General features: G+C 41.4%; 3 protein-coding genes across 3 annotated transcripts; all 3 read right to left on the bottom strand.

Annotated features, from left to right (window-relative positions):
- Positions 1–1,105: 1,105 nt before the first annotated feature.
- On the bottom strand, positions 1,106–15,970 carry bace1 (beta-secretase 1). Its single transcript, XM_082502910.1, has 9 exons — positions 14,704–15,970; positions 7,333–7,421; positions 7,020–7,236; positions 5,733–5,870; positions 5,074–5,208; positions 4,862–4,963; positions 4,601–4,750; positions 1,612–1,783; positions 1,106–1,489 (listed from the first exon to the last, which is right to left on the bottom strand). Exons 1-9 carry the CDS (start codon positions 15,013–15,015, stop codon positions 1,251–1,253), a joined length of 1,554 nt encoding a protein of 517 aa, XP_082359036.1. The 5' UTR covers positions 15,016–15,970; the 3' UTR covers positions 1,106–1,250.
- Positions 15,971–16,558: 588 nt separating this feature from the next.
- On the bottom strand, positions 16,559–18,946 carry LOC309687643 (T-box transcription factor TBX1-B-like; the record flags this gene model as incomplete). The annotated part of the gene is made up of 8 exons (XM_082502736.1): positions 16,559–16,719; positions 17,055–17,164; positions 17,485–17,552; positions 17,698–17,853; positions 18,078–18,249; positions 18,457–18,558; positions 18,670–18,844; positions 18,940–18,946. 8 exons carry the CDS (start codon positions 18,944–18,946, stop codon positions 16,559–16,561), a joined length of 951 nt encoding a protein of 316 aa, XP_082358862.1.
- Positions 18,947–20,223: 1,277 nt separating this feature from the next.
- On the bottom strand, positions 20,224–22,272 carry LOC309688277 (apolipoprotein A-I-like). Its single transcript, XM_082503876.1, has 4 exons — positions 22,225–22,272; positions 21,632–21,683; positions 21,375–21,519; positions 20,224–21,199 (listed from the first exon to the last, which is right to left on the bottom strand). The coding sequence occupies exons 2-4, from the start codon at positions 21,672–21,674 to the stop codon at positions 20,599–20,601; spliced, it is 789 nt and encodes a 262-aa protein (XP_082360002.1). The 5' UTR covers positions 21,675–21,683; positions 22,225–22,272; the 3' UTR covers positions 20,224–20,598.
- Positions 22,273–27,872: the final 5,600 nt, after the last annotated feature.

Below are 27,872 nucleotides of genomic sequence, written 5' to 3'. Positions count from 1 at the left end.
TCCAGTTACAATTAGTATTTTATTGGTTCAACAGTGCTGCCAGCGCCTGGCAGATAAATAAACAGTTCTGAGTTGACCTATTTACACCTTGTTCGGAGACAATACAAACAGTCTCTTATAGACATACATAGTGTTCTTTAGTGTATAACATACGTTGGGCTGGTATCTTTGTCCAAGCATACATGTATGGTCCCCCTTGAAAGATGTGGTGAGTGAGTCAGTTTGTGTTTGTGGAAAAAAAGCCCTATAAAGTCTTGGTTTGTTTGCTTGTCATGTGTTCTTGTTACATGTGGTAATCATCAGATGGTGCAGCAGTCATATGCAGGGATATAAGCTCTGTGTGTTTTGTGTGTGTCTGCGCAAATACATGATCTGGAATGCACAACCTTTATGTACAGTAGATAATTGAAGCCATCAATATAATAAGAAAAAGTGACATCTGCTGTGTTCAGTAGTCTCAGTTTCACACAAAGCAAAACCGATTTTTATACTTTAAATATAACGTCTGATATTTAATCAAATTAGCCACGTTATGCATACTTGTTTTGCATTGCAGGATTCATTTGCTGGCATATGTCATTTCATTGGCGCTATTATCATGTTTCCATTTTTGTTAAACCTCTCAGTACACTTCTCACTTACAGTACAGCTGCGCACATCTACAGGCATGCTCACATGTATCAGACTCGTCTCATTCACTCTAAGCCACAAACAGAACATCTATACACACACACACACACACACACACGCACACAGTGACCAGTTCATACGTCCATATGTTTACATTATCTCCATCCAGTACTCATATCTGGCGTGATTTTCTTCATTAAAAGTGTTTTAATGTTTCTAAATGCTCTTTCCTCAAGTTCCAAATGTTAAGAGACAAACCTTTCCGAATTACAAAACAAATCCATTGTTGTGATTTATTTATATACTATTTATAATCATTATTCTTTCATTTCACATTTTCCTGCATCTGCTCTCTATAGCCATGCTGATCTGCATAGGTAGCTCAAACAGGCAAAGTTGATGCTGATGAAAACGGCTTTTTTGTAACGGCTCTAGTTATCCTTGCAAAACACTTGAGGGCAGCAAGGCTGTCACCATTTTCTTTAGTTAACGTTAGCTGAAAAATCTTTTCAAAGCTCCTGTTTTAACAGCACCGACATTTTAAAACACTTTTTAACCACAGTCCATGTTTATCCTGCCTTTCAAGCACATGTCTTTATATGACCTCCACGTCTTCCCTTTCACTTTAGGAGCGATATGTCGTCAGCGAAGTCCCCATGTGGGTGCAGGCAGCGGGCAAAGCGCCACTGGCACACCATGAGACACAGCGGCAGCATGAAGAGAGCGCAGATGCCCGCCATGATGTAGGCGATGGTCATAAGGGTGGACTCGTCCGTCTGGGGGATGTTGTAGCCGCAGTCCTCCAGGTCGACCCCGTGGAACGGACCCTCCACGGAGGCTGTGCGGAACTCATCGTGCACTAAAAAAACAAAACAGGATTGTATGTAGTCAAGAAACAGAACAATACTACCTACATTTCTTCTGCCTCCTTCTCTTTTCTCCCATTTTTTCTCTGTCATCCCTCCATCCCCTGCTCCTCACCATGGCAGGTGCTAACAGCAAATCCGATGCGTTTCTTCTCGCGGTCAAACACCACGTAGAAGCCTTCCATGATGACGGCGCCCATCACTGTGCCGGTGCTGGACTGGGACACAGCAAACTTGTAGCAGTCCTCCTGAGCAGAGGCCACGTCTTCCACTGGACGCAAGTATTGCTGCATACAAAAGAAAAGAAAAAAAGTAGAGTCAGACACCCAGCATCGGGCATGCACAGCCCTTGTGTAATCACCATTACTTCATTCTTAAAATACACCATCATGTGAGATTTGCAAATCACTGCATGTTGTTGTTATTTACTCTTTACAAAACATCTCAGCTATTTTGTAACAGCGTTTGAGGACACGGTAAAGAAATTAAAACGATATTGTGCCTTCATTGCTAAAAGCGGGTCACCTGGCTCATTGTTAGGTGGTCGCTAGGCAACATGATGAAGTAATACATCATCCATAATTCAAAATTTTTGGATATAAATTAGATGTCATTGTCATGAAATTAAAACAATGCTATGCTTTTATAAGATGTTAGAGGTGCATAAATATTAAAAATACGGGCAACACCCAGTGCTACCCCTCAGCCTCCCAGTAGATGCACTGATGGTACCAACTACATTCTTGAGTTATCAGATTCAAAAAACATCTTAGTATGTGATATAGATAAAAGCCTTCAGGGGCCTAAGATGTACCTGTCAAGCCTGGTTGCTCAACTCCTGCATGTGTAGGAGGAATTCACAGGCAAAGAGACAGAGAGTTTGTGCATCATGCTCAGATATTGCAATGTCAGAGTGCTAGATGAAGCTGAACGAGAGATAGCAGCGATGTCTCCAGAAATCATGACAATGGTATAAAATGTAGAAAGCATTTTTTTTCTCCTGACATAAACAAAATCAATCTGCAGAAAGAAATGTCCGTGTAGAAAATAGTTCCCAAACCAAAGTGCTCACAACTGCTCACAACTAGATGGTAGTAACCAGACCGAAAAGCAGCGCACATTTCAGTGCTTTATTTCGGTGCTTTTTTTCCCTGAAATGTCATACACTTCAGATTCTAGCCAATCATTTTACCTTTCCGAGGATAGTAGGCGGGCCCAGGTACGTACGTTCTTTTAGAGCAGAGCTACAGATTAAAAATGCTCAAGGCGAAGCGGTCAAAAGTCTGGCTGTACTTTACAGCAAAAGACACAAACTCAGCAGCCTGCAACAAGTGCTTTAAGGTGATACTGTGATACTGTGCAAAGGAGGTAACTCCTCAAATCTGATGAAACACCTGACACATAGAGCTTTTTTTAAAGCCGAGAAATGCACCGTATTTGATAGCTTGCTGCGAGACCTCACATCGAGCACATCTACTGCGGGTGTGGTGCCTGTTATTGGACACGGAGCAACATCCCCCAAGAACCCGAAGAGGAGAGTCCTGGCACCTAGCCCTGCCAGTGTAGCAGAAATGATGATGGATGATGATGCAGCAGCAGCCGTTCTTCTCTGCGTGAGTAGCTTAATGTTGTCCGTGTGTAATTTACGTTGAGTACGCTAACCATGTTATTACATTAATGCACGTAAGGTGAACTAGCAAACACCGTCGTAGTTACATGCGGCTGTCTTCTTGTTTGATGGCAGATGCTCCCTTCACCCTGGCCAAAAAGGCTAAAATGACCAAAGAAAAAGTGGAAAACAGTTAAACATGAGAGGTTTTTGGACAAAGTTTGTGTTTTCCATTCTTTGAGCACCGGTTCGAGCACCGTTTAAGCACCGTTTAAATCCCTACTTACAACAAGGTTTGTGTTTTGAGTAACTTGGTTACTTTTTTTTATACAGAGACTAGAGAGCTCACTAAAATGCCCGTATCACCCTAATTTCTCATTGCACAGTTTTATTCTTAGAGCCTGTTAGAGTAGCTTTGCATAGTGGGAAATAATCCTTATTTATCTTGTACCGGGCCTTACTGAAGTGCCCTCAGCTGCCTGAAACAAGCTGTTTTAGCTTTATTTAAGTCAACCTCCTTTTCAGTGGCTGCCCCACAAAAGCTGACCGTATGATTTTTTGGCTCATACAGTTTGACTGTACATACACTAACCTCACTAACCGGACTTGTTTAATATGAACATCCTGGCTATAACGCCACACTGGACTAGTAGCAGATATTGTTTGCTGATCAGTACTGAGCTATGACCTAGAATCAATGATGTAATTGCAAAGCTGTCCACTAGAGAGCGATCATATGTTTTCATATTTAAAGGATCTTATTCAGAACAAATAACAATCAGATTACAGAGGCAGATTTTTCCAGCTCAAGTGTTCCTGTATATGCAGTTGTTATAGCAAAGTCATTCACTGTATTATACCTGCTACAGACATTCAAACAGAGGGACACAAAGTAAAATAAATAAGCTTTTAATTTTTCTGACAGTATCAAGGTCACAACCCACTCAGATATTTATTGCAGTGAACTTTTCTTTGACATCTCAAATTCTATTAATCTCGTCACCATCAAGGTCTGTCTGAGCGGCTTCCAATTTATAAAAAAACAACAAAAAAGGACGTTGAATTACTTTTAAAACCTTTAGAAAATATATTCAAAGGACATTCAAACGTGCTCTTTTCTTTTGTCACGGTTTCTAGTTGTGCTTTCATTCCATGAGGAGTGGAACTGCATATATTGGTGTGTTTGCTCTGACCACAGTTTTTGTACTGTGCAAAGTCCAAATGAAAGTTAAAACTTTTCACTTACTGATGAATACACGGTGTCGAGACCTCATACAGTGTGCGGCATGCTAACTACATTCTTGCACCAATGACGGAAATGAATAACATTTTTAAATGTAATCTTCTTATCAAAAGATCTTACAAAATAACATTTAATTTCACATCACCCGGAGAGAATTCAAGGTTGAGCAATACAGCTTTATGTCCCTGACCCTTCTAAAACTCCAGCTTTATAAAATTATACTCAGATCCAGAGCGAGACTGCTGTGACTACCTGCGGCAGGATGGAGATTCTGAAGGACTGGTTACGGACTTCGCTCATCAGGTAGAGGGAGATGACGGGGAAGATGTGCCAGGGCGTGGTGCCAGCCTGCCAGCACACCAGCTGCTCCCCGAGCCAGAACCCAGAGGGAAACTGCTCGGTCTGAAAAATCAGGGTCGGAAGGACATTAGTTGGTTCTCATAATCCACTCAGTACAAACCAGACGACCAGGGCGGTGATATAAACGTGATGGTACATTATAGTAGTACTGACTGAGGAGGCAGCTTCAATAGCTTTGACTGCAGCCTGGAACACTTTTCTAGGCAGTCGAAGGTTGGTAGTTCCACTGTCCACAATGCTCTTATCGTAGTTGTACTGTAGAAGACAGTGACACAGTCAGGCATATTTCAAATTTCTTACACATCCTTCATTAGTCTGTTTGTGTTTTTTTTAGCTTTCGTAGGAATCTACTTATCGAGCCTCACCTCTTTACAGTCCATGTTCAGGTCCTGTCCGTTTACCTCAATACGTACGATGATAACCTCATAGTACCACTCCCTGCGGATGGGTGTGTACCAAAGCTCTCCCACATAGAGTGATGGATCCACACCTCCAATGATCTGAAAGCAAGGGGAATAATAGAGTCCAATCCGGCCTAACACATGTGCACTAGTACCTACTCAACCCTGCTTGCCTTTGCTTGGTTTTTAGAGTTGTCCACTTATGCCCTGTCCAATCTGAGTCCATCTGAAAATGTGACGTCAGCAGACTGCATGTCACCAATTGGCTAGTCATTGGCGTCACTCGATGAACCATGAGAGCATCTTCTTCATGAAAATAAACCACCATTTTTGAAACCCGGCAACGAGGGCAATGGTTACATGAAAAACCCCACGTGGTACCTGAATCTGACAAACAGCCATATACTGAGAAGCAGGTATACCATCGCCTCAGCGTCCCCCACTGTTGTCTTGTGTTTGTGTTAGATACAAATGAAGTCACAGGAGTTTCGGGCGTGTTGCTATAACGACCCATGAGCATTAGGTGGTGCTCAATTGTAATGGAAAATGACCGAAACCAAGAAGACTCGAGTCGAGTCGAGTCGAGTAGGTACGAGTGGAAAAGAGCTATAAGTGTTTCTCACCATGCTTCCGCCAACTGTAGCGCTGCCCAGGGAGTAGTTTTGTGTGAAGCCTGCACCACACAGCTGGAGAGAGAAGAGGTTGGGGACAGGAGTCTGGCGAACCAAAGAGTCAAAGAAAGGCTCCAATTTCTCATCAGGCTGGAGGGAAACACAGACAAATAAGTCCAGAATAGAACCGGGAATCAGACCATAGCTACAGATTCAATACTATCATGATATAAATGGTATATCTATACAGCAATGATTATAAAGAATAATCATCTACCACACATGACATCATCTGTGTAACCGGACCCTAAAAAAGGAAAGATGCAAAAACTATGTGTTGACTGCACTGTGGTGTTAATGTGTGTGTTCACTGTTTTCTCATTTTAATAGAGTTCAGTATTGTAATTTTTTAGGTAAATGTTTCAATAAAAATGTTAATATTTGGCACCTCTCTGTAAATAATGTTTGGGAGGATGCAATGAAATATATTGCCGGGTCAATATTTTGTCCCGTCCCAACCTGCTTTCAGTTTCTTAAATATCCTCCTCCTGACACATCAGCAGTTCTGCTGTCTAATCACATATTACTTTTCTGCAGATGTCAGTGTGGCAGTTATTATGCCAATAGGTGTAAGTGTGATACAGGATTCAAAGTCCAAGGTCTTTCCTTGGACTTTGAATCCACTTCCATGTTCTGTGGAAATTGTGCATGAAAATATGAACAAGTGAACCTAATTCAGACCACTGTCACAGCCCCAAATAATTACATATTCAAAACCCCCAAACACCTTACTGTCGCGAATAAAATTACTTACTTTTTATTGTATCATAAAGTGGGCATTTATGCCGTATGTAATAAAACTACACTGATCTTTGACATCTGAGTAACAAAATCGAATCACAGGTTTAGGTTTAAATTGAAAGAACCAAACTTTTTTCATCACCAGTTCAATAGTTTCTTGATCTTTTGCTAGATTAGTAGCATCGCTTACCCACATCTGATACTGTGCCGCTTGACAGTTTGGTCACATGCTCTCACTAATTTCCACAAGAGCTAAATATAGATGTATGATGTGATAATAAAATCTATTTTGCATGTCCTCACATTCATTTGTTCTCCTTTATAATTTCATCACATGTCACTTTTAAGTAAGTGTATTAGCAGTCGAGACATAATCTAACTTCTAGCCCTAACTTTAATATGTTAGGCTGCTCTGGGTAATGGCATTTGTAAGTGTCTTGTAAAGTTTGAATTGAGATTTTCTTTTCTCATATTTTGGAAAGACAGAGTGATTCTTACCCGGGCTATATCAGCATAGGCAAGCCCCAGGATTCCCTCCCAGTTAGATCCATTGATAAAGAAGCGATCCGACTGTGTGATTGCAGCAATATTGGCGCGCAGCGTGGCGTTGGGTCCATGCGGGACTGAGACTAGGTCGGTGCCCAGCTCTCCTTCCCAGCGTCCCTGTGTGTAGGGAACGTACACACTCCTACCCAGGTCGCGGTACGAGGTGGAGCTGTTAATGAACAATGGGCAGGATTCGTTTTACTCTCCTCCAGCCTTCATAAAATGTTTCCGAACAACTTCTATATCTGACTGAGTCTCTACTCACAGCGATCGATGGTAGTATCTGCGCAGGAAAGGATGAGCAGCCGCCCCGACTGCAAAGTTACTGCTTCCAGTATCCACCAGGATATTCAACTGAATGCAGGAAAGCAGAGAGAGGGATTTATTAAACACATACCACAAGTTTGTAAAACAATATTACGTTTGCTGTCTACAATCGAAAACATCAATATTTTATAGATAGTTTAAGGTCTTACAGGCTGTTTTTGGCAAGTAATTAGCCTCATCTCTAACTGACTTTCATTTTTCACCTCAGGAATTTACTGTACACATCACTGTATTGTTGTAGTGTCCTGTGATGCTTCCTTTTGACCTGAATGTCCTTCTCTGTCCCCTCTCAGTCTCCACTCCAACCCTCCCCTCCTCTCAGGTTGCCCATTCTACTCCCCGTCTCCTCCTCTTCTGTCAGCATCTCTAATGCAAGTATCGTATTTTGCGTAGTCGGTCAAAACAGTTAGTAAAAGTATGAATGGAGCACCGCGGCAGACAGCGAGGAGAAGAGAAATAAGCCACGTCTGCCTCATGTTAATTATGTATAATACTACACGATCATTTACAACTATGCATGACTGTGTACCCCATGTTGCACAGCACCATTTCTGACTGCATTTTATTGATAAATGAGAAATTCAGAGAAAGACCGAGACTTCAGCTGAGAGCAGAGACAGAGTGGCACAGAGAAACCCAAACAGATGAACACACAGGCAGACACTGAACCAACAGCAAGCTGTTCAATAATGGATTGGCTCTTTAAATATCCAGAGAAGTGCTGGAGTCTCAAGGGCCAGCACTGAAAGCCCAGAATAAATCCTGACTGTCTATCTTACCAACACACACACACATACATACACACACAGAGACATACATATGTTCACATCACTGACATCCACCTGTACTTTCCCCAAAAACACGGTCAGCCATATTTCTGTACGCACCCTGTCCTCCTTTCTTGGAAAGAAATTTGCTGACTACACTTTATAGGTCTGAATCTTTCACACACGCATCCTGAGTCACCGAGATGTGCGCGGGGCCACACACACAAGGATCCCAAATGACGAAAGCCACTGCATCCTGACACACTGAGACCTCATGCCTCTCCCTGCACTCTCTCTATCTGTCTTCCTGTCCTCTCTGGCAGAGTGCCTGTCTGTTCCATCCATTATACACCCTTCCCCCTTCACTATGGAGGAGAAATCATTTAGCAGTTACGAGAACAGAATGCAACCTACATTCTGTTTTTGAAAGTTACTGTAAATGGATCAGGGTCATTTCCGCAACATTACTTCTAATAAATAAATGTAAAGTGTCTCCTTCGTGTCTCTGTATGTGCTCATTAAAATTCAAGACCATTTGGCCAACGCTGACCAAATGATTCATCTAGTGCTCTGAGTTATAGTGCCACTCTTAATCTCTAACACATACATATCTACATCCAAAGGTTTGTATACTCTATAGTTTACTTCTTGAAGTTGGCTCTGAGGATCTCCAGGGGTGTGTGACGGACAGTCAAAACAAAACAAATAAACTTGTTATGAATAATTTTTGTTTTAATAACTACCAAAATGCAATTAAAAATGCATTTTGTAAGCATTATTCACATACACATTATTATTGGCCCGGTAGCAATTCTGACATGACTGTCACCAGGGATGTCACCAGAACACATACCTGTGGTACCTTTCCATACCAAAATTCTGAGAACTTTTTTCAGTACCACAGGTACCGTAGCCAGCATTTGTAATGAATAGGAGAAAAAGTTTTGCTACTTGGATAATTGATACTAAATACTACAATCAGATTAGATACTCATTTGCAACAGTAGCATCTTCCTCTCCTCTAGCTGAGAAACAACTGCAGCTCTGCAGACCAGCACAATGCCCCTCCCCTCACTAGCAGCTGAACGTGTGAACAGCAGCACAACAAACTTTGATGAAGCATCTTAAAGATTATCACCTGTTTTTTTTAATGAAGAATTTCAAGAGATCAGTAAAGCATATGTTTCTTTAATACTAAAGTACTGAACAATTACCATAAATGTTAACCTGACTGGTGCACGTTAGCCATTAGCCACATAACCCACATTAGTTGTCCAATAACAAGGTTATTATAGTGAACTAAAACTAAACTAGTTAAAAGTAGATCTTAAAACACATTTCAGTCAACTAAAATAAAAATAAAAAGCAAAAAGTAATTTAACTGAAACAATTTTGTGAACTTGTAAAATTAATAAAAATAAAGAATAAAAAATATAGAGGCAGTATCTTAAGTTTTTGTATTTGTTAGTAAAAATGTTCTTACAACTTGCCTGATCAGTCATTGATGGATGAGACTCTGGATGTCTAAAAGACTGAGAAACAACTGCCTTCAAAAGGTTTTGCATTTCTATTGTATACTGTATATACTATATTATAAGACCTACACTGATTTTCCTAAATCTTGCATCTGCCATATGCCCTCCACATTTTAATCATTTTAAAAGAGTAAAACTAATTAAACTAGATTAAACATTTTCAAACAATAAAAACTGAAATAAGACAAACCTCTTTGAAAACTGACTGAAAGTAAACAGAATTTTTTTAAAAATGAGTAAAAATGAAAAAAAAAAAATCTAATTACTAAATAAAAAATTATAACGATAAAACTCAGCCCTGAAGGTAGGCAGCAAATGTTTTCCCCATCTGTAATACTGTTAATAGACGGTGTTAAGATTACAGGATAACAGCTATTTGTGTTTGAAAGTCTTATGGTTCAAGTCCCTGACTTAAGTTGAGACAAGTCCACTAGCTGCCACAAATATCAGCAATGAAAATATGGTACCAAGTCACCAGAAGGAAATTAACAGGGAATTTTTCCCTTTGTGGCATCCAAAATGATAACACACATATACACTCAACAAAAATATAAACGCAACACCTTTGTTACTGCTCCCATTCCCCATGGGATGGACGTAGAGACCTAAAATTCATTCCAGATACACAATATAACCATCCCTCCCAAACAGTGGTCACAAATCAGTCCAAATGTGTGGTAGTGGGCACATCTGCTATATTGAGATAATCCATCCCACCTCACAGGTGTGCCACATCAGGATGTTGATCTGACATCATGAGTAGTGCACAGGTGTACCTCAGACTGCAAAGCACCTCTTTTTAACTTCAGTGGATATTATACATGGTTATGCTCAGGATATGTCAGCCCATTTCTACTGGAAATGCCTTTTGGTTAAACTTTCAGCAAGGAATTTGCATTTGCACTGTTACATTTTTATAAAGCTTTAATGTACATAAAAACCAGCTTCTTGTTTAAGTGAAAATAAATGGAAGGTTGTCTTTTTGTGCTAGTAATGTTGTGGAGTTGTATTTTGTCTCGCATCAATTATATCGTCGGTTATATCGTTATCGCAAATTTTCAAATATATATCGTGATAAATATTTTTGGCCATATCGCCCTGCTCTAGGCTGTACAGATTAAAAGTTTAAAGTTTTAGCACTGTTTACATTTAGTGCAACCATCTTGGATTGTTGGGGACGTTCCACAAAACATTTACAACTAGGAACGCAAAATCTCTGAATTCCAACCTGTTCGGGATTGCAGCATTAATGATATGTTACTAATGTACCTAAACATGATCTGTGCAGATGTTTCCAAAGAGCTGAAGTTGTGTTTGAGCTAGAGCTGGGCGATATGAGATTTTTACATATCACGATATGTTTTTTTTTCATTTCAGGCGATAACGATATCTATCACGATATAAGCCAAATAACTATATTTGTAAGATTTAAATGTGCCGTTGCTCACAAGTAAAATGTGAAATAATCAGCAGCTTGTTTTGATTTAAATATTTATTTCCCATAATAAGTTCAACAGGGTAGATGTACTTAAGGAACATGAGACTTTTTCAGATAAATAAAGGCAAATATTGCAAACTACACAAAAGGCAGCCGCTAAAGCGTTTAAGTTTCAAAATAGAACAAACGAAACAGACTAATTTGTCAATTCCACTTAGAAACAAAATATTAATTCTAAAAATAAATCTTGGTTTGTTTTACAGAAGAACAGACAAAACTGACTAACTTTTGTCAATATCAAATAAACTGAGAACTAAAAGGAAATTCTCAATCTCTCCTTGTAGTATAGCTTAGCTTTTCAAACAGTTTTAACAGTTACTTTAGTCTGACAAAAGCCGAATGACGAATTAGCGCTTCCAGTCAGAGACTGAGGCTACGTCCACACGTACACGGGTATTTTTGAAAACGGAGATTTTCCGTTTTCGTTTTAAAAAATAATCCCGTCCACACATAAAGGCAGAAATGAAGGAAAACGCTGCTATGAACATGCCAAAGCAGCAGGTGGAGTTAGATTCCTAACCATGCAGAAATGTTGGCCAATCAGAAGTCTAGAAGCCTCGGTGGGAAAAAGTAAACAAAGCTGGGGCATAGAAGCAGAACCGAGTCGTATGTGTGGAGGGACAGTAACTGTGTGTATATGTAAGCATTTAAACACTGCAGCGAGTAGAATTAACAGTAACAGTATTGTAGAAATTCATTTCACCGAAACCAGTGTGACGCATGTATTTCCAGACTTGCTTTCGGCACAATTTACAGTGCACGCTACTCTGTTTTTTGTCAGACTTGAAATAGCCGAAATACCTTCACACTACGGAACTTCTTTGGCTCTTCCGTTCGACAATCTCTCCGGCGTTGGAACCATCATCTGTTTTCTCTTCGGTCACGCTCGGTTGATTTTTCTAGTCGGCACACTCATTTCCTCCATTACCCGCTGGCTGCTTCCCAAACAAACACACGTGCGGCTTGGCACTTGTGCTGTACGTAACAAGTCACGCGACGTGACGCTGCGGCTGTGATTGGTTCGGCTCTGCGCTACTTGATTTGGATTGGCTGACCTTTTTTTTTTTTTTTTTTTTTAAGAGGACAAGAGCGGCGAGGTCTATTGCGATAGCTTAATTTCTCTATCGAGTAAAAGTTATATCGCGATACATATCGTTATCGTTCTATCGCCCAGCTCTAGTTTGAGCTTAACAAAGTTCATTCTGTTCTGGATGTAGTTTGTACTTTCCCATCGGACTCATCCATTTGTGCAATAAAAATAATGTTTATATCCAAGCTGCAGACTCCGCCATGATCGTCTGCCAGAGAGTGATTAACTGTATTTGCCAAAAAACAACTGTCGGTATTTAACCGTTAATAGATGACTTATTGGCTTGTAATCTGTTAAACATATGTCAAACATATCTCTTGTGAGTGATGTCTCAATATTCCAAGTATCAACAAGGATTTTCCCACATTTTAATCAAAGTGTGATGACAGTGTTTAGGTTCTTTCCAAATGTTCCCAGACCTGTATATAAAAGATTAAAGCAGCTACTATGAAGTCACCCACTGAGGCTTCATAGCAAGACTTTTCCGTGTGTTTTTCCATCCCAGTGTTTTTAAACCAGAAGGGAAGAGAAAGTGGCGAAAATGATTGTGAAGCTGAAGACACCACACATCCCTGACATACCTTGATAATTTTGGGGGTTAGGGTTAGGGTGACTGTGACAATGACAATAATTTTACAGAATTAACTTAATATTTTACTCATTAAGACATTACACTAGTGACTGAGCCGATAAACTCATCAGTGTTTTCTGATGTTGCAGAGCAAGAGAGACAAGGATCCCCACAGACTACACAGCTGGATGCCAAGTTTGCAACCAGAGGAGTCGCCCCCTGGTGACCTCTAAAAACATTGCAGATTTAAAGTAAGCCTTCCCTGGGTTCACTTTTCAGACTCAGAGCTACGTCCACACCACACAGATGAAAAAATCTTTGAGAATTAGAACCTTTATCTATCTTAAAAATTCCTAAAGTTAGTTAAAACACATTTTTATTTCATACCACAGAGAAATAAAGGCAGGAGAAAGAAAAATGGTGGCTACAGTTTTGACGAGCTTTCAACAAAATTGGATTTTGCCCTTAAGTGAATTCATATTGATTATCCTCAGGTCAGGGGCCATCGAGCTGGTAGTTACCAGGGTGACAGTGATTTTTTTTTGGCATGATCAGGCTCAAAAGTAAAAAGACACCCTTTTGACTCATAAAGAATTTATGATAGATAACAAACTAGAAGACTGGCTTTTTAGTTAAAGTTATTTATATTACAGAAATGAAAGTAAATAAAAGTGTTCTGTGGGTGGTTACCTCACTGAGCTTCTAACACCTCTAAATTTTGGATGCTCTTTCTTACTTCCACGGCTACATATCAAAGGTCACTGTTTTTGTTTTCTTTCTATTTTTTAGAAGGTTATGTCTGCAACACAAAGATTCAGAAAATGCCAACAAACAGTCTCTGACGCATTCCTCAAATTACAATCAATATATTTTTTTGAAGACAGATTTCCTGCACGGCTTCCTATATTTCACTTAACGTCAGACTTTGGCTTCCTGCGCTGAAAGATTAGAATAATGAATAAATAACAATCACTCCAGCCACCAACACACAGTGTTGCCTGTCAGTGCTGACTGGCCTCTGCTGCCGGGGACTGATCTGCAGCAGACAGATCTCCTTCTCACCCTCTGTCTCTCTCACTGACACAGGAAGAATCAGTGGCAAAGTGACACCTCCGCTTAGCACCTTCGGCCTTCCATCTCCCACACCATCTCATTGCTTTTGTTTCCTGAAAGCTGCCTGTCTGACTTCCACGTCCTCCCTCTGTAACACACACACACTTGTTTCTCCTTCCTCTTCTTCCACTCTCAAACTCCCACTTTCTTCTCTTTGACCCTTGTCCCTCTGTTTATGTTCTTCTGTCCCTGTCACCCCACTCCATCTTTTCCTTTTTCCTCCTTCTCTTTTGGCAGATCCTCTCATTCCATCTCTCCCTCCGTGCTCGCCCTTTGTGTGCCAGCCTGTACACCGCAGCTGCACCCAGCTGGCAGTCCTCACTCTGCAGAATTAATGGTTCCATTATCTGCCCGTATCATTCAGTCCTTTCTCACACTTTCACAGGGATTCACACACGTACTCTAACAAAGACTATATATATGAGCATATATGCTGACACACTGATGCAACACTAAGGTGACTGTGTAATACAGATAACATCACAGGGTATGTCTTGTGCCAATTGATAACCCTGGATCCAATGATAATTTCAAGCTGGTTTTGCCTGATAGGTCTGAGTACTCTTAAAGAAGGATGTTTTAAGGATAAGATATTGATTTTTTGGGTGTGCCTGGTGTTAATTACATTGATTTTCTTACAGTGGGTGTGTGTTCATTGGTTAAAAAGGTGATGAGATACACACTGAGGAGTCAGGGGACATCAAATCAATTACTCTTTGTGAATGAAACCTCTACCTTTTGCGGAGGAGAACCCACGGCCATCTCCACGTAGTATCCCTGGCCAGACTTCCCACGCAGGTTATCAATCATGTCCACGAAGCTGATACCGCCCGCTGGCGCTCCTCTCCGCCTGCGCGCAGGGCTCCTGCTCGCGGAGGCGGCAGGTGGCAGCGGCGGTGGTTGTTCGCCGCGAGCACCTTGCCGCAGTGGCACGCGGATGGCTAGAGACAGGCCCGAGGAGTTGGGGGCGGTTTGACCGCTGCTGAGCAGACATAAAGTCGTCCATATAAATATACCCGTTAACCAGCGAGGCTGTAACATGTCCATGGTGAAACCGGGTAAAAGTTTTGATTTTGTCGTGTTCAAGTCTGACTTAACGACACTCGCTTCAGTTTGACATCCAGTCCGCAGCAACCCAGGGGGAGAGCTCAGGTGGTGAGGATGCTAAGATGACGGCTAAAAGCATGATGGCAGTTAAACCACAAACACGAAGAGACGAGGTCACTCTGCGTTCACTCCTGTTTTCTTCATGTTAAATGACACGTCGAGGGGGGGATACTCATGCTACAACAACTAGCATGAGTAATAAATCAAATAGCATAAAATAAAAAATAATAATAAATCGCCCTCACAGCTGATCCAGGCAATCCTTGGTGTCACCGACGCGTAAATTACAGTCTGTGCCTCCGTGAGCCAACAAACTGCAGGCCTGCGTAGTTCCGTCCGCGCATCTTCGTGTCAAACGACATTCACCGCTGACAGGCAGGACGGTCGGCAGGCTGCCATAATCCGCATCCTTCCCCCTGCCCGACACGTTCTCTCTGTTCTCCGCCTTCAAGTCTTTCACCTCCTCCTCCTCCTCCATCTACCCCTCTGCATCCATCAGAGCTGCAAGAGCGCGAGCATCACCTCCGTCAAGTTAGCTTACATAGCCACACAATTTCCTCTAATACTTTTCAAAATAAAACAATTTACACCGATTACGCCTGCATAAGCAAAAAAGCATGAAAGGCCCACATTTTTACCCCAATGGGTTCTAAAATTAGACGGCACTGATTATTTGCAGCTCTACACATTGACGGTAACACATCACGTGTCAAACCACTGCAGAAGGCTTGGAGTATACGCCTTTCTTAAAGAGGATTTAACTTAAAACAAGGTTGTTTAAAAGGAACTGCCTGGTTTACAGTACTTTCTTTATAATTCCTTAGTTTTCAGTTTTACAACAGAAAAGGTTACACTTGGTTCCATTTAAATTAAATCGCTCTTGTTTCCTCGACATTTCTTTCTGTATAGCCTGTAATGCTTTCATATCGTCTTTTATTCTGAAGCCGCGGTATTGTAGGTCTCGCAGGTTGTTTGGAAACTGTCCCTAAGAAACATTGCATCCTGGGGAATGTAGTTTTCACCAGTACTCCCTTGCAAATCATCAGTTCCAATATCAGAAACACACCAAACATTCATACAAAACTTCAGGGTGCTGTTTTATTATCTCAGACAACAAACAGATGCATTACAAACGTTGCACACGATTTTATAAATATTGCTATGGAGACGAACTATAACTGCATAGATAACATAACACTATAACTGTATAACTGCGGCGTTAACACTAGACCCTACTATGTCCTTGAAGTGCTTGAATGGTATTATTCACAGTGTTTGTCATAATTCATGTAGACATTGGATTTTATGTTACACTTAATAATAATTACAATTAATGATTATAAGTATCCATTAGGCATTATTTTGTAAAATAGTTACTAAAAATGACAATGAACACAGTGTGAAGTTATCACATAATATTATATAACAGGAGGGTCCTTTTTCATTTAAAACACTTCTTTTGAACCTTGACAGATTGGTGGTCTCATGATGACCCTGCACGGTCCCAGAAGGAGGGGAGATGGAGGCAGGAGGCAGGTGCTAAAAAACTGCTCCCACCTTTCCTCTCCGTGCCTCCCATGGAGTCTTTACTGTGATGAAACAGTTCACACTGCTCCATCATCAGCGGGTCCAGGCCCTCCTGCCCTGAAGATGGAGAAGAAAAATCTTTAGAAAGGTACTGAAGAACATTTAGACCAAATCTGCTGTCTAATAAATATAAATCATTTGCCAAAAGCTTATTTAAATAATGTGGTTGTTCTTATCCAGTTTTAAAACACTGCAGGACTGGTGGGCAAATAAAGCCCCAAACAGGCTGCGTTTTTACAGTCTTTTCCTTAAATAATCCTTCTCCGTACAGTTTCATTAAGTAGGTTGAATTCAAACAGGTATCTACTAATTAAAATTTCTTTATTCCATGAGCTAAAAAGACTTTAACCACATATAACACTGTTTTTAAAAAAAATGCAAAAGATACTGACTGGTTGAGGTCTTTGAGTCACAGTTTATTTGTTCTCCAGATTTGTCGATTTGAGATTCTGCTCTGCCCTCTGCTGGACACCACACTGCTAGAGGACTGGGATTACCCGCCCTACATACAAACACACACAAGAAACCATAGTGAGAAAGAGGAGAGGTAAGTGTTCACCTTAACCTCACACACAAATTAAATACATGGCAGGCAAAGGTGTTCATCCCGGACATGTATAACCTGTCATCTATGAACGTCAGTTCTTTGTATACAAAGGTCAGAGATTAGCTATCATCAAGACTTTCGCCTTATCACTATTTAACGGGTGATAAAAGTGATAAAGAAACAGTGTCATCATGTCGTGATTTCTTCTGGTCTATGGTCTAGGGACAGATATGTTTATTAAATTAGGTGAAGTGCAGGGAAAGTGTGACACTCACCAAGCCTGGGGGTCTGTAGTCCTGAAGCCCTTAGCAAATGGGTTGCTTGCAATTTTTAACTGAGTGATCTAAGAGGAGAGGTTAAAATAAATGGCATGAAAAGCAAAGAATCGCTTAATGCACACAAAAAAAAAATCAAAAATCAAACAGATAAAAACATTGTAATGTCATAATTTTTTTTTAGCTTGCATCTTGGTTCACTCAGTTCCGTACCCTGTGGTTTTGATAAGCAGTTACAGCCATGAAGCGTGTCTCAGGGAACGAGAAAGAGCAGAAGTTCTTGTATGCATTCAAGTGGCTGTTCGGCGTTGGATCTACATACACCACATGGAAGCGCGGTTGATAGCGATGCATGGAGTTCAGTATCATCTGGAAGTGGGGGGACATGAGAAAACACAAATAGCTTAGTACTTATTGTTGCACACTGCTATGATCTCTTTTTCTGGCCTTCAAAGTCTGCTCCATTGGAATCTTTTAGCGAAGCTTTGCATGATTCACAATTCAAAATAATCCTTACTACAGCTCCTCAGTTAATGTTCTGTGCGAAAAAGCCCGTTTAGCATCATAGCCCCTCATTTAAGACATTCACTAACATGTCCGTTGTCATCCAGCAGGTTGTTGGTGAGCTTTAGGCTGTCAAAGGACACAGTCTGCTTCATCCACTGGGCTCCACGGGCAGGTGAGTCTGGGTGGAAATGCATCCTGCTTGGGGCTGCGACATCTGCTCTTCCCGCCACTAACCAGGATGAGCTGTGGAATGCATATCTGACACACACACACACACACACACACACACACACACACACACACACACACACACACACACACACACACACACACACACAAAAGTGTAAAATGTTCAAAGCAGGACTTACAGAGCATTGATGCTTGCAGAATTGTATTCGTGCAAATAACACAACTGTTAAACATCACAAATACACTAAACACAGTTATGCAGGTTGTGTTTCTGACCTGTATCTTTTGCTGTCGACAGGGATAAAATCCATGAGAAGAACATATTCGGCAGAGGGATCCATCCCAGAGATCCGTACCTGGAATGTCGGAAACATCCGCCTGCAAGTTAACAAACAGATTCTAGTGAGAGGTAGTGCAGGAAGACAAATAGGAAACATACAAGATATGATGTTTAGTAGGAGTATGCATAAATGTGAGGATTCTCATCACCTTCCCGCTTTGGTAACAATCATCTCTGTGCCCAGCTGGTCAAACTGCTGCCAAAGTGCCTGCATCTCCAGCTGAACTCTGACCCCGCTGATCTGGGGGCACTTTGTGCTCGACAGTGACCCTTCGTCTGCGCAGCAGGGTAGAGACAGATCGCAGCTCTGAGACAGCTGAAGACCTGAGGAGAAGAGAGAATACAATTCTGTTCATATTTGTTGGAACAGATTCTGCCCATGAGCTTTGATGCGATAACTTGGAGTGCGAAACACTTACCATTCATAATTTCAACACCTCTTACTGATAACATAGATGGAGGTGCTATTTTGTTTTTTCCAGTCTTTTCATCCAGATCTAGTCAACACATTCACCCACAGTTTTGCAAAGCAACATGGGACTGAAAAGAACAATTTGTATTCCAGTTTTCAGGTGCTGCAGTAGATGTACATCCAGGTCTGTGGAGTGTCTGGTTGCAGTGAGAAACAAGCTGGTTTTATACACCATGAGGCTCTCACTGGGGACTTCCATGGTGGACTCATCCATTACAATATTCACGGTGCCATTGACACACACTAATCACAGATGCACTCACTTGCCGCCCTGAGAACAGTTAATGCAAAAATGTGCGCGTGCACACACACATGTAGAACTCTCTGCTCTATTACCTATTGTTTCTTATGGCCTGGAGCAATAAGTGAAGCTCGTCCTAACCAACCTTTAGCACATTAATAACACCCTAATCGGTCCAGTGTTACAGGGTGCAGACAGATGAGGACATCATCGAGCTGCTTTTTATTATTCAGAGTATTTTCTGGGAGCAGATTTTCAACACCTTACTAATTAACGAACCGGTTACTCCTTAACACTGACCAAGGTATACATTTCTGAGGCTGGTTAGAAGCAAGACTCTGGCATGTTTAAACATCATCTCTTGTCAAGGATCCACTGATGAATGTTGTTGTTGTTTTTTTTAGATTTTGGAGAAAGTTCATCTCACAGTGTTGTTGTGCAAATCATCTTGGGTTGCATGATGACCAGACAACTACTGTTCATATAAGAACTCTATGCGTGTGTGTGTGTGTGTGTGTGTGTGTGTGTGTGTGTGTGTGTGTGTGTGTGTAGCTCAATGGGACAGTGTTGAAGGGATCCAGCCTGGAGGGTAGCAGCACACAGCAGAAAGAATGCTTTTCTCCAATAAAGCACAAGACATAAGTTGTCAATAGACCGGTCACTGTGTGATCAAGTCATTAATCACGGCTTTTGGTGTTCACAAACAGAAATGTCTCATGTGCTATCGTACACCATTCCCAAGTACAACTGATTGTATTAATATTCTTCTCTAGCAGACCTTTCTGATCAATGATGACCTCTTAAAATGCTGTGTGTGTCTGTGTGACATAACCTTAGGGGTTCACTGAGGTCTTAAACACTCTAATGAATCTGAATATGAGCATTGATAACCCTAAAAAAGGCGTAGATGTTCAATGCTACTGTTGGGGAATTCTAGGATGAGGAAAAGTTTTACATATCATACAGGAGAGAAAAATCATTTCAGAGTAGTATAAACAGTCAGATGTTTATTGAGCTGTAATTCATCAAGGCACACTTTTCGTCAGACAAGCGTCATTACACAGGAGTTTGAGCACGTGCAATAATTCACATATGATTGCTACACAAAAAGTTGGGCACAGAATGTGAAGAATAGAGCAATTATGTGCTGAGTATCTACACGTCTGTGTGTTTGGGAGCTTGTGCTTGATCATGTATGCATGAAGTAAGCTGGGGAAGAGAGAGTCCTGCCGTTTAATTCATCAGCAAGGCTAAATTTTAGGGAAGTGGTCTGTTTGTGAAGAAAGAAGGAATCGAGAGAAATTTGGAATGGATCTAGACATGATAGGAAAGGGAGGTTAGTTATAGGAACAGGGTAGGGAGGATTTAGCTCTGGAAGGTTTCGGAAACGATTGCAAAGATTTGCTGGAGCTTTGCCTTGATGTCTTCGGTCAGAGGATTAATCTTCTCCCTCAGGGCAGTAAGGTCTTCAGCTTTGACGTTTTGTGTACGGTCGTAGGCCTGCCTCAGCTGCTCCTTGTATTCTTCAACATAGGGAGCCAACATTTTCCTTGCTTGTTCCACGTGTGTATCAACCCTGGCACGAATACTCTCTACAATGGGTGTCAACGCAGCCTTGGTCTCTTCCACATTGGTGCGAATCTTCTCACGCAGCTCAGTCATAACGGGCTCCAGCTTTGTCTTCAGTTCTTCCATTTCAGCATTGTGCTTGGCATGGTACTCTCTGACGATGGGCTCGAGCTGGCTGCGGTATTCCGCCATGTGTCTCTCAATGACTTCCCTCAGTTGAGCACGTTTGGGTTCCAGCTCGACTCTCAGGGCCTCAATATCAGTCACAATGCTGTTACGGAAGTCAGCAGTGGCTTCAGAGACTGTGGTAAAGACGCTGTCGGTCACAGGAGAAACGTAAGCCTGCAGAGTCTTGATCTGAGTGTGCAGGCCCTCCAGGCGCTGAGCCAGGGTGGTCCTGAGAGAGAACAGAGATAGGAAAGCAAAGCCATTTTAGTTAAGCTAAGTGTACACACCAAATGTCGACTGCAAAGTGTAAAAACTGACTAAGGCAGGAAGTTAAACGAACCCCTGGCAATGCATGGACCAATTACAAAAAAGTGCGGCTGATGGACAAGAATGAGAATCTTTACTTGAGCTCTTGGTATGGAGTGTCATCAAGCTGGTCCAGGGCTTTGATGGCACCGTCCTTCGCCTGAGTCAGGTAGACATCCACAGCGGACCGGATTTGGTCCAGCTGGGAAGGTGCATCAGCCTGCAGGGAGGCAGCCTGAGAGCCTTTGGCAAGCGAAGAGGGAAAAACTTTTAAAGGGTAAAGTGGACCTGCTAAAGTTCCACCTGCATTTTAAATGATTTCCCTCAGGTTGGAAAGGGTGCGTTCAGTACTCACCGACAGCCAGGAGAAGAGTGAGAGCTAGAGCCACAAATTTCATGGTGATGGTCTAGAGCAGAAAAGCAGTTAATGATTAGGAAAGGAACATCCAACTGAATAGTGGGAATTCATTAATCCAACAGAGCTTGAATCCTGTGCCTAAAGCAGACTCAGTAGTCTTAGAAGTAAGAATGTCTTAACAGCCCAGCACATTGCTGAATTAGCCTGAATGAGTTTGCACTAAATGTATAGCAAGCTATTAAAGGAACTTGTAATCTGAGTAGATTACAGAGGATGATTAAGGAGATCAGACCCAAGCTGCTACATAATCCTGTTTCAGCTTTTGCTGTAAAACACGGTCATAGAATTAGCAGGAGACGCTCTTGGTGGAGAAGCATTGCTGCAAAATTACCTCAGGCTAAAGAGAACAATCCCAAAGTTATATCTAATAAAATAAAAAATACAAAAAGTCAGAATTAAGAATTTTACTTCCAGCAATTTCTTTTTTTCCCTTTGTTTATCAACTTAGTTCTAACAAAAAGTTCCCCTACACTTAGTCCTCTCCGGCTTCCAATTCTGTTCTGCGAGTACCGCAAAGTTGCTTCTCTTACCTGGTGGAGTTCTGGACGAGACTGAACAACTTCAGCGGGGGCAGACTTTTTATAGTCCCTTGGTGGGGGACGAGTCCATGTGGAGAAGGGGGAGGGTGGAGGTGTGAGGTCTGTGTGTCTCCGTGGAGGTGGACCTCAGCCCCCTGTTATCTCCATCAGCAGGAGGACTGGGGTGACAGTTCAATGGTCATCTAGTGGGAGGAGATCAGTCTGCACACACGCATCGACGCACACCATTAACACACAAATATACATTATCAGTATCATATGCGTATCGGTGAATCAGTCCTCCCCGTTTACCAGTTTTTTCTTTCTCTCTTTTAAAAAAAAAAAAAAACTCCGTCTGCTTCTTCTGGGACATCTGTCAGCACCTTTTTCTGCTTCACGAGGACTTTTTCTCATTTGTCTTGTGACCAAATTGTTGCAGAAAAACATGAAAGGCTGACAAGAACAAAGTAAAAATGCCAGTTCAGTGTGAAGACTGAGCCAGGAAGATTGTGAAATTAGAAAGGAAGTGCGAATATTATTATGGGTGTAAAGGGTGACACGAGAGGAGAGCTTGATTGGGCTGGTGGGAAGGTGGGAGGGGGGTGAAAATGAGGACAAGGGTTGAAAATATTACCTGGGTAAACACATTTCCCAGCAGTCTCTTGTATTTTTCTACATTTTTCACATTCAGTTCACACCAGGTTCTGTAATGGGGAAAGCCACATCCTTCACAGTCCAACTCCTTTCTAAAAAAGCTGCCAGGGTAAACAGACACGAGTAAACAGAAGACAGTGACTTGATGCAATCAGCTCAGAAATGCAGTCATATTAAATCTAAAGTCATTAAATCACAGGCGGCAACTATACACACGCGTTCACGCACAAGCAATGCCACATAACATGCAACCTAAAAAAATGTAGACTCATTTTAGATAACAAATTCTCTCACTGGTGTGTTTGCGATGATGACTAATAAGGTCAAAGAGTGATGTTTGCTATGCTGTTGTTTGTTGTCCTATCCCCGGTGGACTTTGTCACTGTAGCTTCATGTGATTTTGGGAATAGGAATGAACATAGTGCAAAGATTTGTCTCTAAGTCTGTGCATGAATGTGTCTACTGGGAGTACTTTCATATCTTTCGTTTTTATTTGAAAAGAAGTTGCTGTCAAAAGAGATGGGAGCATAATTTTTATATTTCAGTTGTATTTTAGTAGCCCCTCATCGCTCATGTGCTGAAATCTGAATATTGAGATGGTTTCTGTACCTGAGGAAAGTCATAGAGAGACATGTAGAGTCAATTTGAAGAATTTCATTCAAGCACTAGTGAACATCAATAATGCCCTTTTTATGGCCTTTACATCTTAAAAACCTCATAGTACAATATCATCCTAATAGAGCTCTCTGCTCTCAGACTGCAGGTTTACTTGGTCCTAGCATATTTAAAAGTAGAATGGGAGGCAGAGTCTTCAGCTTTCAGGCCCCTCTTCTGTGGAACCAGCTCCCAGTTTGCGTTCAGGAGACAGACACCATCTCTACTTTTAAGATTAGGCTTAAAACATTCATCTTTGATGAAGCATATACTTAGGGCTGGATCAGGTGACTCTGAATCCTCCCTTAGTTACATTATGATAAGCCTAGGCTGCTCGGGGCTTTCATGGATGTACTGAGCGTTTCTTCTTCACTCCCCTTTTCTTCGCTCTTTATGTGTTTATACATGACTACTGCATTCATTCATAGTGATTCATTTCAATTTTAATCTCTGGCTCAGTGTGTGTTTTGTCCTATTTTCCTCCCCTAATCCCCAACCAGCAGATGGCTGCACCTTCCTGAGCCTCGTCCTGCTTGAGGTTTCTTCCTGTTAAAAGGGAGTTTTTCCCTCCCACTGTCACCAAGTGTTTGCTCATGAGGCATACGACACACCAATAGGTCACTATTGCTGTGATGTGGCACTATATATAAAAAAGGAATACAATTTAACTGAATTATACTCTGGGCCATATCTGCAGATTTAAAACTTGTGTATTGCTGGGTTGTTAGGTGCAGTGTTGCACAATAAAAGTTCCAGAAGCCTATGTAATCAGTGAACGTTTCTTTGAATGCAATCTCTGTGTGATTGCAACATAAGAGCAAGCAACATGTTGCAGGATACTACCCAAAGAATTTACCTAATGGAAGAGTATTATAAAGTCTGCAAAATGAAGACAGTAGAAGGCTTTGACTCTAGACTTTCATGTCAGAATCATTCCTTGTTTCATAAAGTCTTAAAAAATATTAAGGATTTAAAATGATTTTTAAAAACTGGAAACATCGACTTTTCCTCCACAGCTCTGCACACACGTAGAGGTAGAAATATAGAGGATTCAAGTAATCAAATGTTGACTTGATATGTACAGTAGTAGAAAAAAGTGTTTGCACATGGCCTGATGTGAAGCTCAGTGTAGTTTGTGACATTGTGTTTGAGTTTTCTGCCTGAACAAAATTCCAGATTAGTTTTGGTGTATTTTCACAATTAGCAGCAGTTCTATTCATTTAAAAGTCTAAATGTTTTTTCTCCCCACTTTCATTTGTCTTTGCTGTTCATTCTTTGACACCTTGGTGTCTTTTTTCTACCCCCGTGTCTTGAAGTATGCAAGGAGTCAAGCTGAGCCTGGTGACTCGGTGAGGAGTCACCCACGTCTACCACGTTCACAGCTTCTTCTTTTTTAATCACCACCTGCCATTTGTCTGACACCAATTAACAAATGCCAGCAGTCAAGGTGAAACACAAATCACTGGTAAACATCTTGATGGAAGCCTGGAATGCATTAATTATAAAAACACTGCACCAGTGCCAGATTACATCGGTAAGTTGTTTTCCATTTATAAAGCCAAGTATTTTATGCCACTGCAATGTCACAAATTACTGCTTTACTCAGGCTATAGAATAGAATAGAATAGAATAGAATAGAATAGCCCTTTATTGTCATTGCATATATCCTACATATTTGGAATATATGCAATCTGGCGATGCTGCCTTGAGCTCTGAAGCTGTGAGATGGACTTTCAATGACTTTCTGACAAAAAAAGTCCTCAGTGAAAATAATCGTTTGGTGCAGGCTCCCACTTGATACACCAGCCACATTAAAAGGCAGAACTGGTTGCCACGTTAGGTCACTGGGTTGATTTGGTGACCATATGCTGTCAGACTAATGAAAATGTTTGGGTTCAAACCTGCCCTTTTACTCTTTTTCTTCCCCTCCTCCTGGCTTTCCTGTCTTATCTCTATGCCCTTAATTATTTTAACGCCTGCTAAATTTTAAGTTTGCTCATTTACAATGAAGTGAACAAACTTTTTTTTTTAGTAAGTTTTATTGTAATGTTTGTTAGTGATCTGGCTGTTGGAACCACAGTCACCAAGAATACCATTTTTAATACACTACGCTGTGATGAACTGAAATCTTACAGCACCCACATTGTTTACCCCACTCAAGAAAACACATGTAGATGTCTGTCTTAAGTTTGCCAGTGAACATCTAAATGATTCAGAGAAGGCCTTGGAGAAAGTGCTGTGGTCAGATGAAACCAAGATCAAGTTGTGTGGCATCACTTCTGTGTTTGGAGGGAGAGAAATGCTGAGTATGATGCAGAGAACACCATTCTCTGCATCATTCCCACAGTCAAGCACGGCAGTGGAAACATTATGTGTTTTTCTGCTAAGAGTGTAGGATGACTTTACCTCACTGGGGGGTCATTGACCATTAAAATCTTAGATGACTTTAATCAGCCAGAACACTGAAGATGGGTAATGGATGACCGAAACGTACCACCAAGACAACAAAGGAGTGACTAAAGAAGAAGCATATTAAAGTCACGGAGTGGCTTAGCCAGTCTCTAGACTTCAGTCCTATAGAAAATCTATGGTGGGAGCTGAAGTTTTGAATTACTAAGCAGCAGCTAAGAAACATAAAGGATTTAGAGAGTTTCTGTAAAGAGAAATGGACCAAAATCTGTCTTGAGACGTGTGCAAGGGTTTTTCTGCCACTTACTGAGCCATGCTTTACGTGGAGATCAATTACTTATTTAATTTCAGAGGCATATACATGTATAACTTTTTACGTAAAGTGTTCTTTCTAGATTTTTGGCTGATATTCTGTCTCTCGCAATTAAAATAATTCTACCATAAAAACTGGATAAATATAGTACTTGGACTGTCTTGTCACTTTGCAGTGATCTTGTGGGCTTTTGCCCTGAACCATAAGATTAGAATGTTCTGGATATCAGCTGCTCAGAGCTGCTGAGCAGGAATCTCATCAGAGGAATGACTCTTATCTGGAAGAATAACCTTTGAGACTGCTTGCGTCGCACGACGTTGATTCAGCATCTACACCGAGCAGTCCGTCTACATTACTGCTGTCATAACTGATATCAATAGGACCTCAGGACTCCTCGCTGGTGACTCAGCTGCTGAGGTTGCAGATTGTGTAGCAACACTGAACTCTTCTGATGGAGTAAGAATAATGTTAAAACCAAGCTCAAATGAGCTCATTATAGCTTATTAAAAGCACTGTCAGACAATATACATGCTTAATAAACATAATTTGAACATTCATTATCTGCATATGAGTTCCAAAACAAGCTGATTTTCAATCCTCTGCTGAGATTTCCACGAACGAGGCATATATAAGTGAACTCTTATGCAAACAGAAAGTTCTGATATTATGCTCCTGTCTTTGTCGTCATCATCATTTTGACAAGCGTTTGAGGGGATATAGTAGGTGAGTTATTCTGATTTCCCTATGAGACGTAGATATTTGGGGCAAAAAAAAGAAGAAGTTAGTTTTCAAGTCAGTTTTAATGTATGCCTCATTTCTTCAGAGGACGTTGATAAATATTTCATCATTCAAACCCACCGTCTGATCAGGCACTGGCTGAGGTTCAAAGGTCACGTCACTGTTCCAGCTGCCTCCATGATGGAGCACTGCTCTCTGATCAGCAGGGGAGGTTATCTCAGCTGTAAGCAACAGTGCGGCGCACTCACTGGCTTTGTCAAACACATACACGCCGCTTCAGGTCGGCCATACGCACGTCTGCTTAATTGTCCGTAGGTAGTTTTGCAATGTCACAGCTGCTGAGGCCCCTTTGGTTTTAATACAGATATTTGGCCCAGAGCCCTGCATGGAGAGTGTCACTGTAGGTTGCATCGCCCTGTGGGCTGTACAGCTTGACAGGGCGATGCTGTACAGCAGAAAATCTGCCGTGAACTCGAATAACCTGAGAAGTGCAGCCATGGTGATATACAGTTGAGAACTCTGATTCAACTGTAAGTCTCTACACACACAGACTCTTTCGCTTGACAAATGCTCATGTAATCAGAGAATAACGAGGACACACCAGGGCATCTCCCATGCCAGCCGTTCTGATAGGGAACATTATCTCCCCTGTTTATGAGGCGCTGCAGTTATTTGCTGCTCATAGATAATTAGTACACAATTAGGACCTTTCAGCAGAAAAGGAACACGTGGCTCTTTAAATTCATGGAAAAGTGAAAGCAAAGAGTTTGGTGATGATCTGGACGTCTCGACTTTTACTGGCTCCGCTTACCTGGTGTACATGCACTCGACTGTCATTGCTTTTTTATTTTTTATTTTTCAATACCTACATGGCATCGCAGCCTCACATAAG

The sequence above is a fragment of the Aulonocara stuartgranti genome, assembly GCF_965226115.1.
Source record: "Aulonocara stuartgranti genome assembly, chromosome: 14".
NCBI classification, from domain to species: Eukaryota; Metazoa; Chordata; class Actinopteri; order Cichliformes; family Cichlidae; genus Aulonocara; species Aulonocara stuartgranti.
Note: the sequence above shows the minus strand (reverse complement) of the source record. Positions and strands in the feature narration are given on the sequence as shown.

Coding starts and splice junctions, on each gene's coding strand:
- bace1 (XM_082502910.1), bottom strand. CDS start 15,015: ATGGACATGTTACAGCCTCGCTGGTTAACGGGTATATTTATATGGACG. Junction 7,237..7,332: donor AGATACTACCATCGATCGCT/GTGAGTAGAGAC, acceptor GTTCATTAACAG/CTCCACCTCGTACCGCGACC. Junction 1,784..4,600: donor GAATCTCCATCCTGCCGCAG/GTAGTCACAGCA, acceptor TTTTGTATGCAG/CAATACTTGCGTCCAGTGGA.
- LOC309688277 (XM_082503876.1), bottom strand. CDS start 21,674: ATGAAATTTGTGGCTCTAGCTCTCACTCTTCTCCTGGCTGTCG. Junction 21,520..21,631: donor CACTCTTCTCCTGGCTGTCG/GTGAGTACTGAA, acceptor CGCTTGCCAAAG/GCTCTCAGGCTGCCTCCCTG. Junction 21,200..21,374: donor ACTCCATACCAAGAGCTCAA/GTAAAGATTCTC, acceptor GTTCTCTCTCAG/GACCACCCTGGCTCAGCGCC.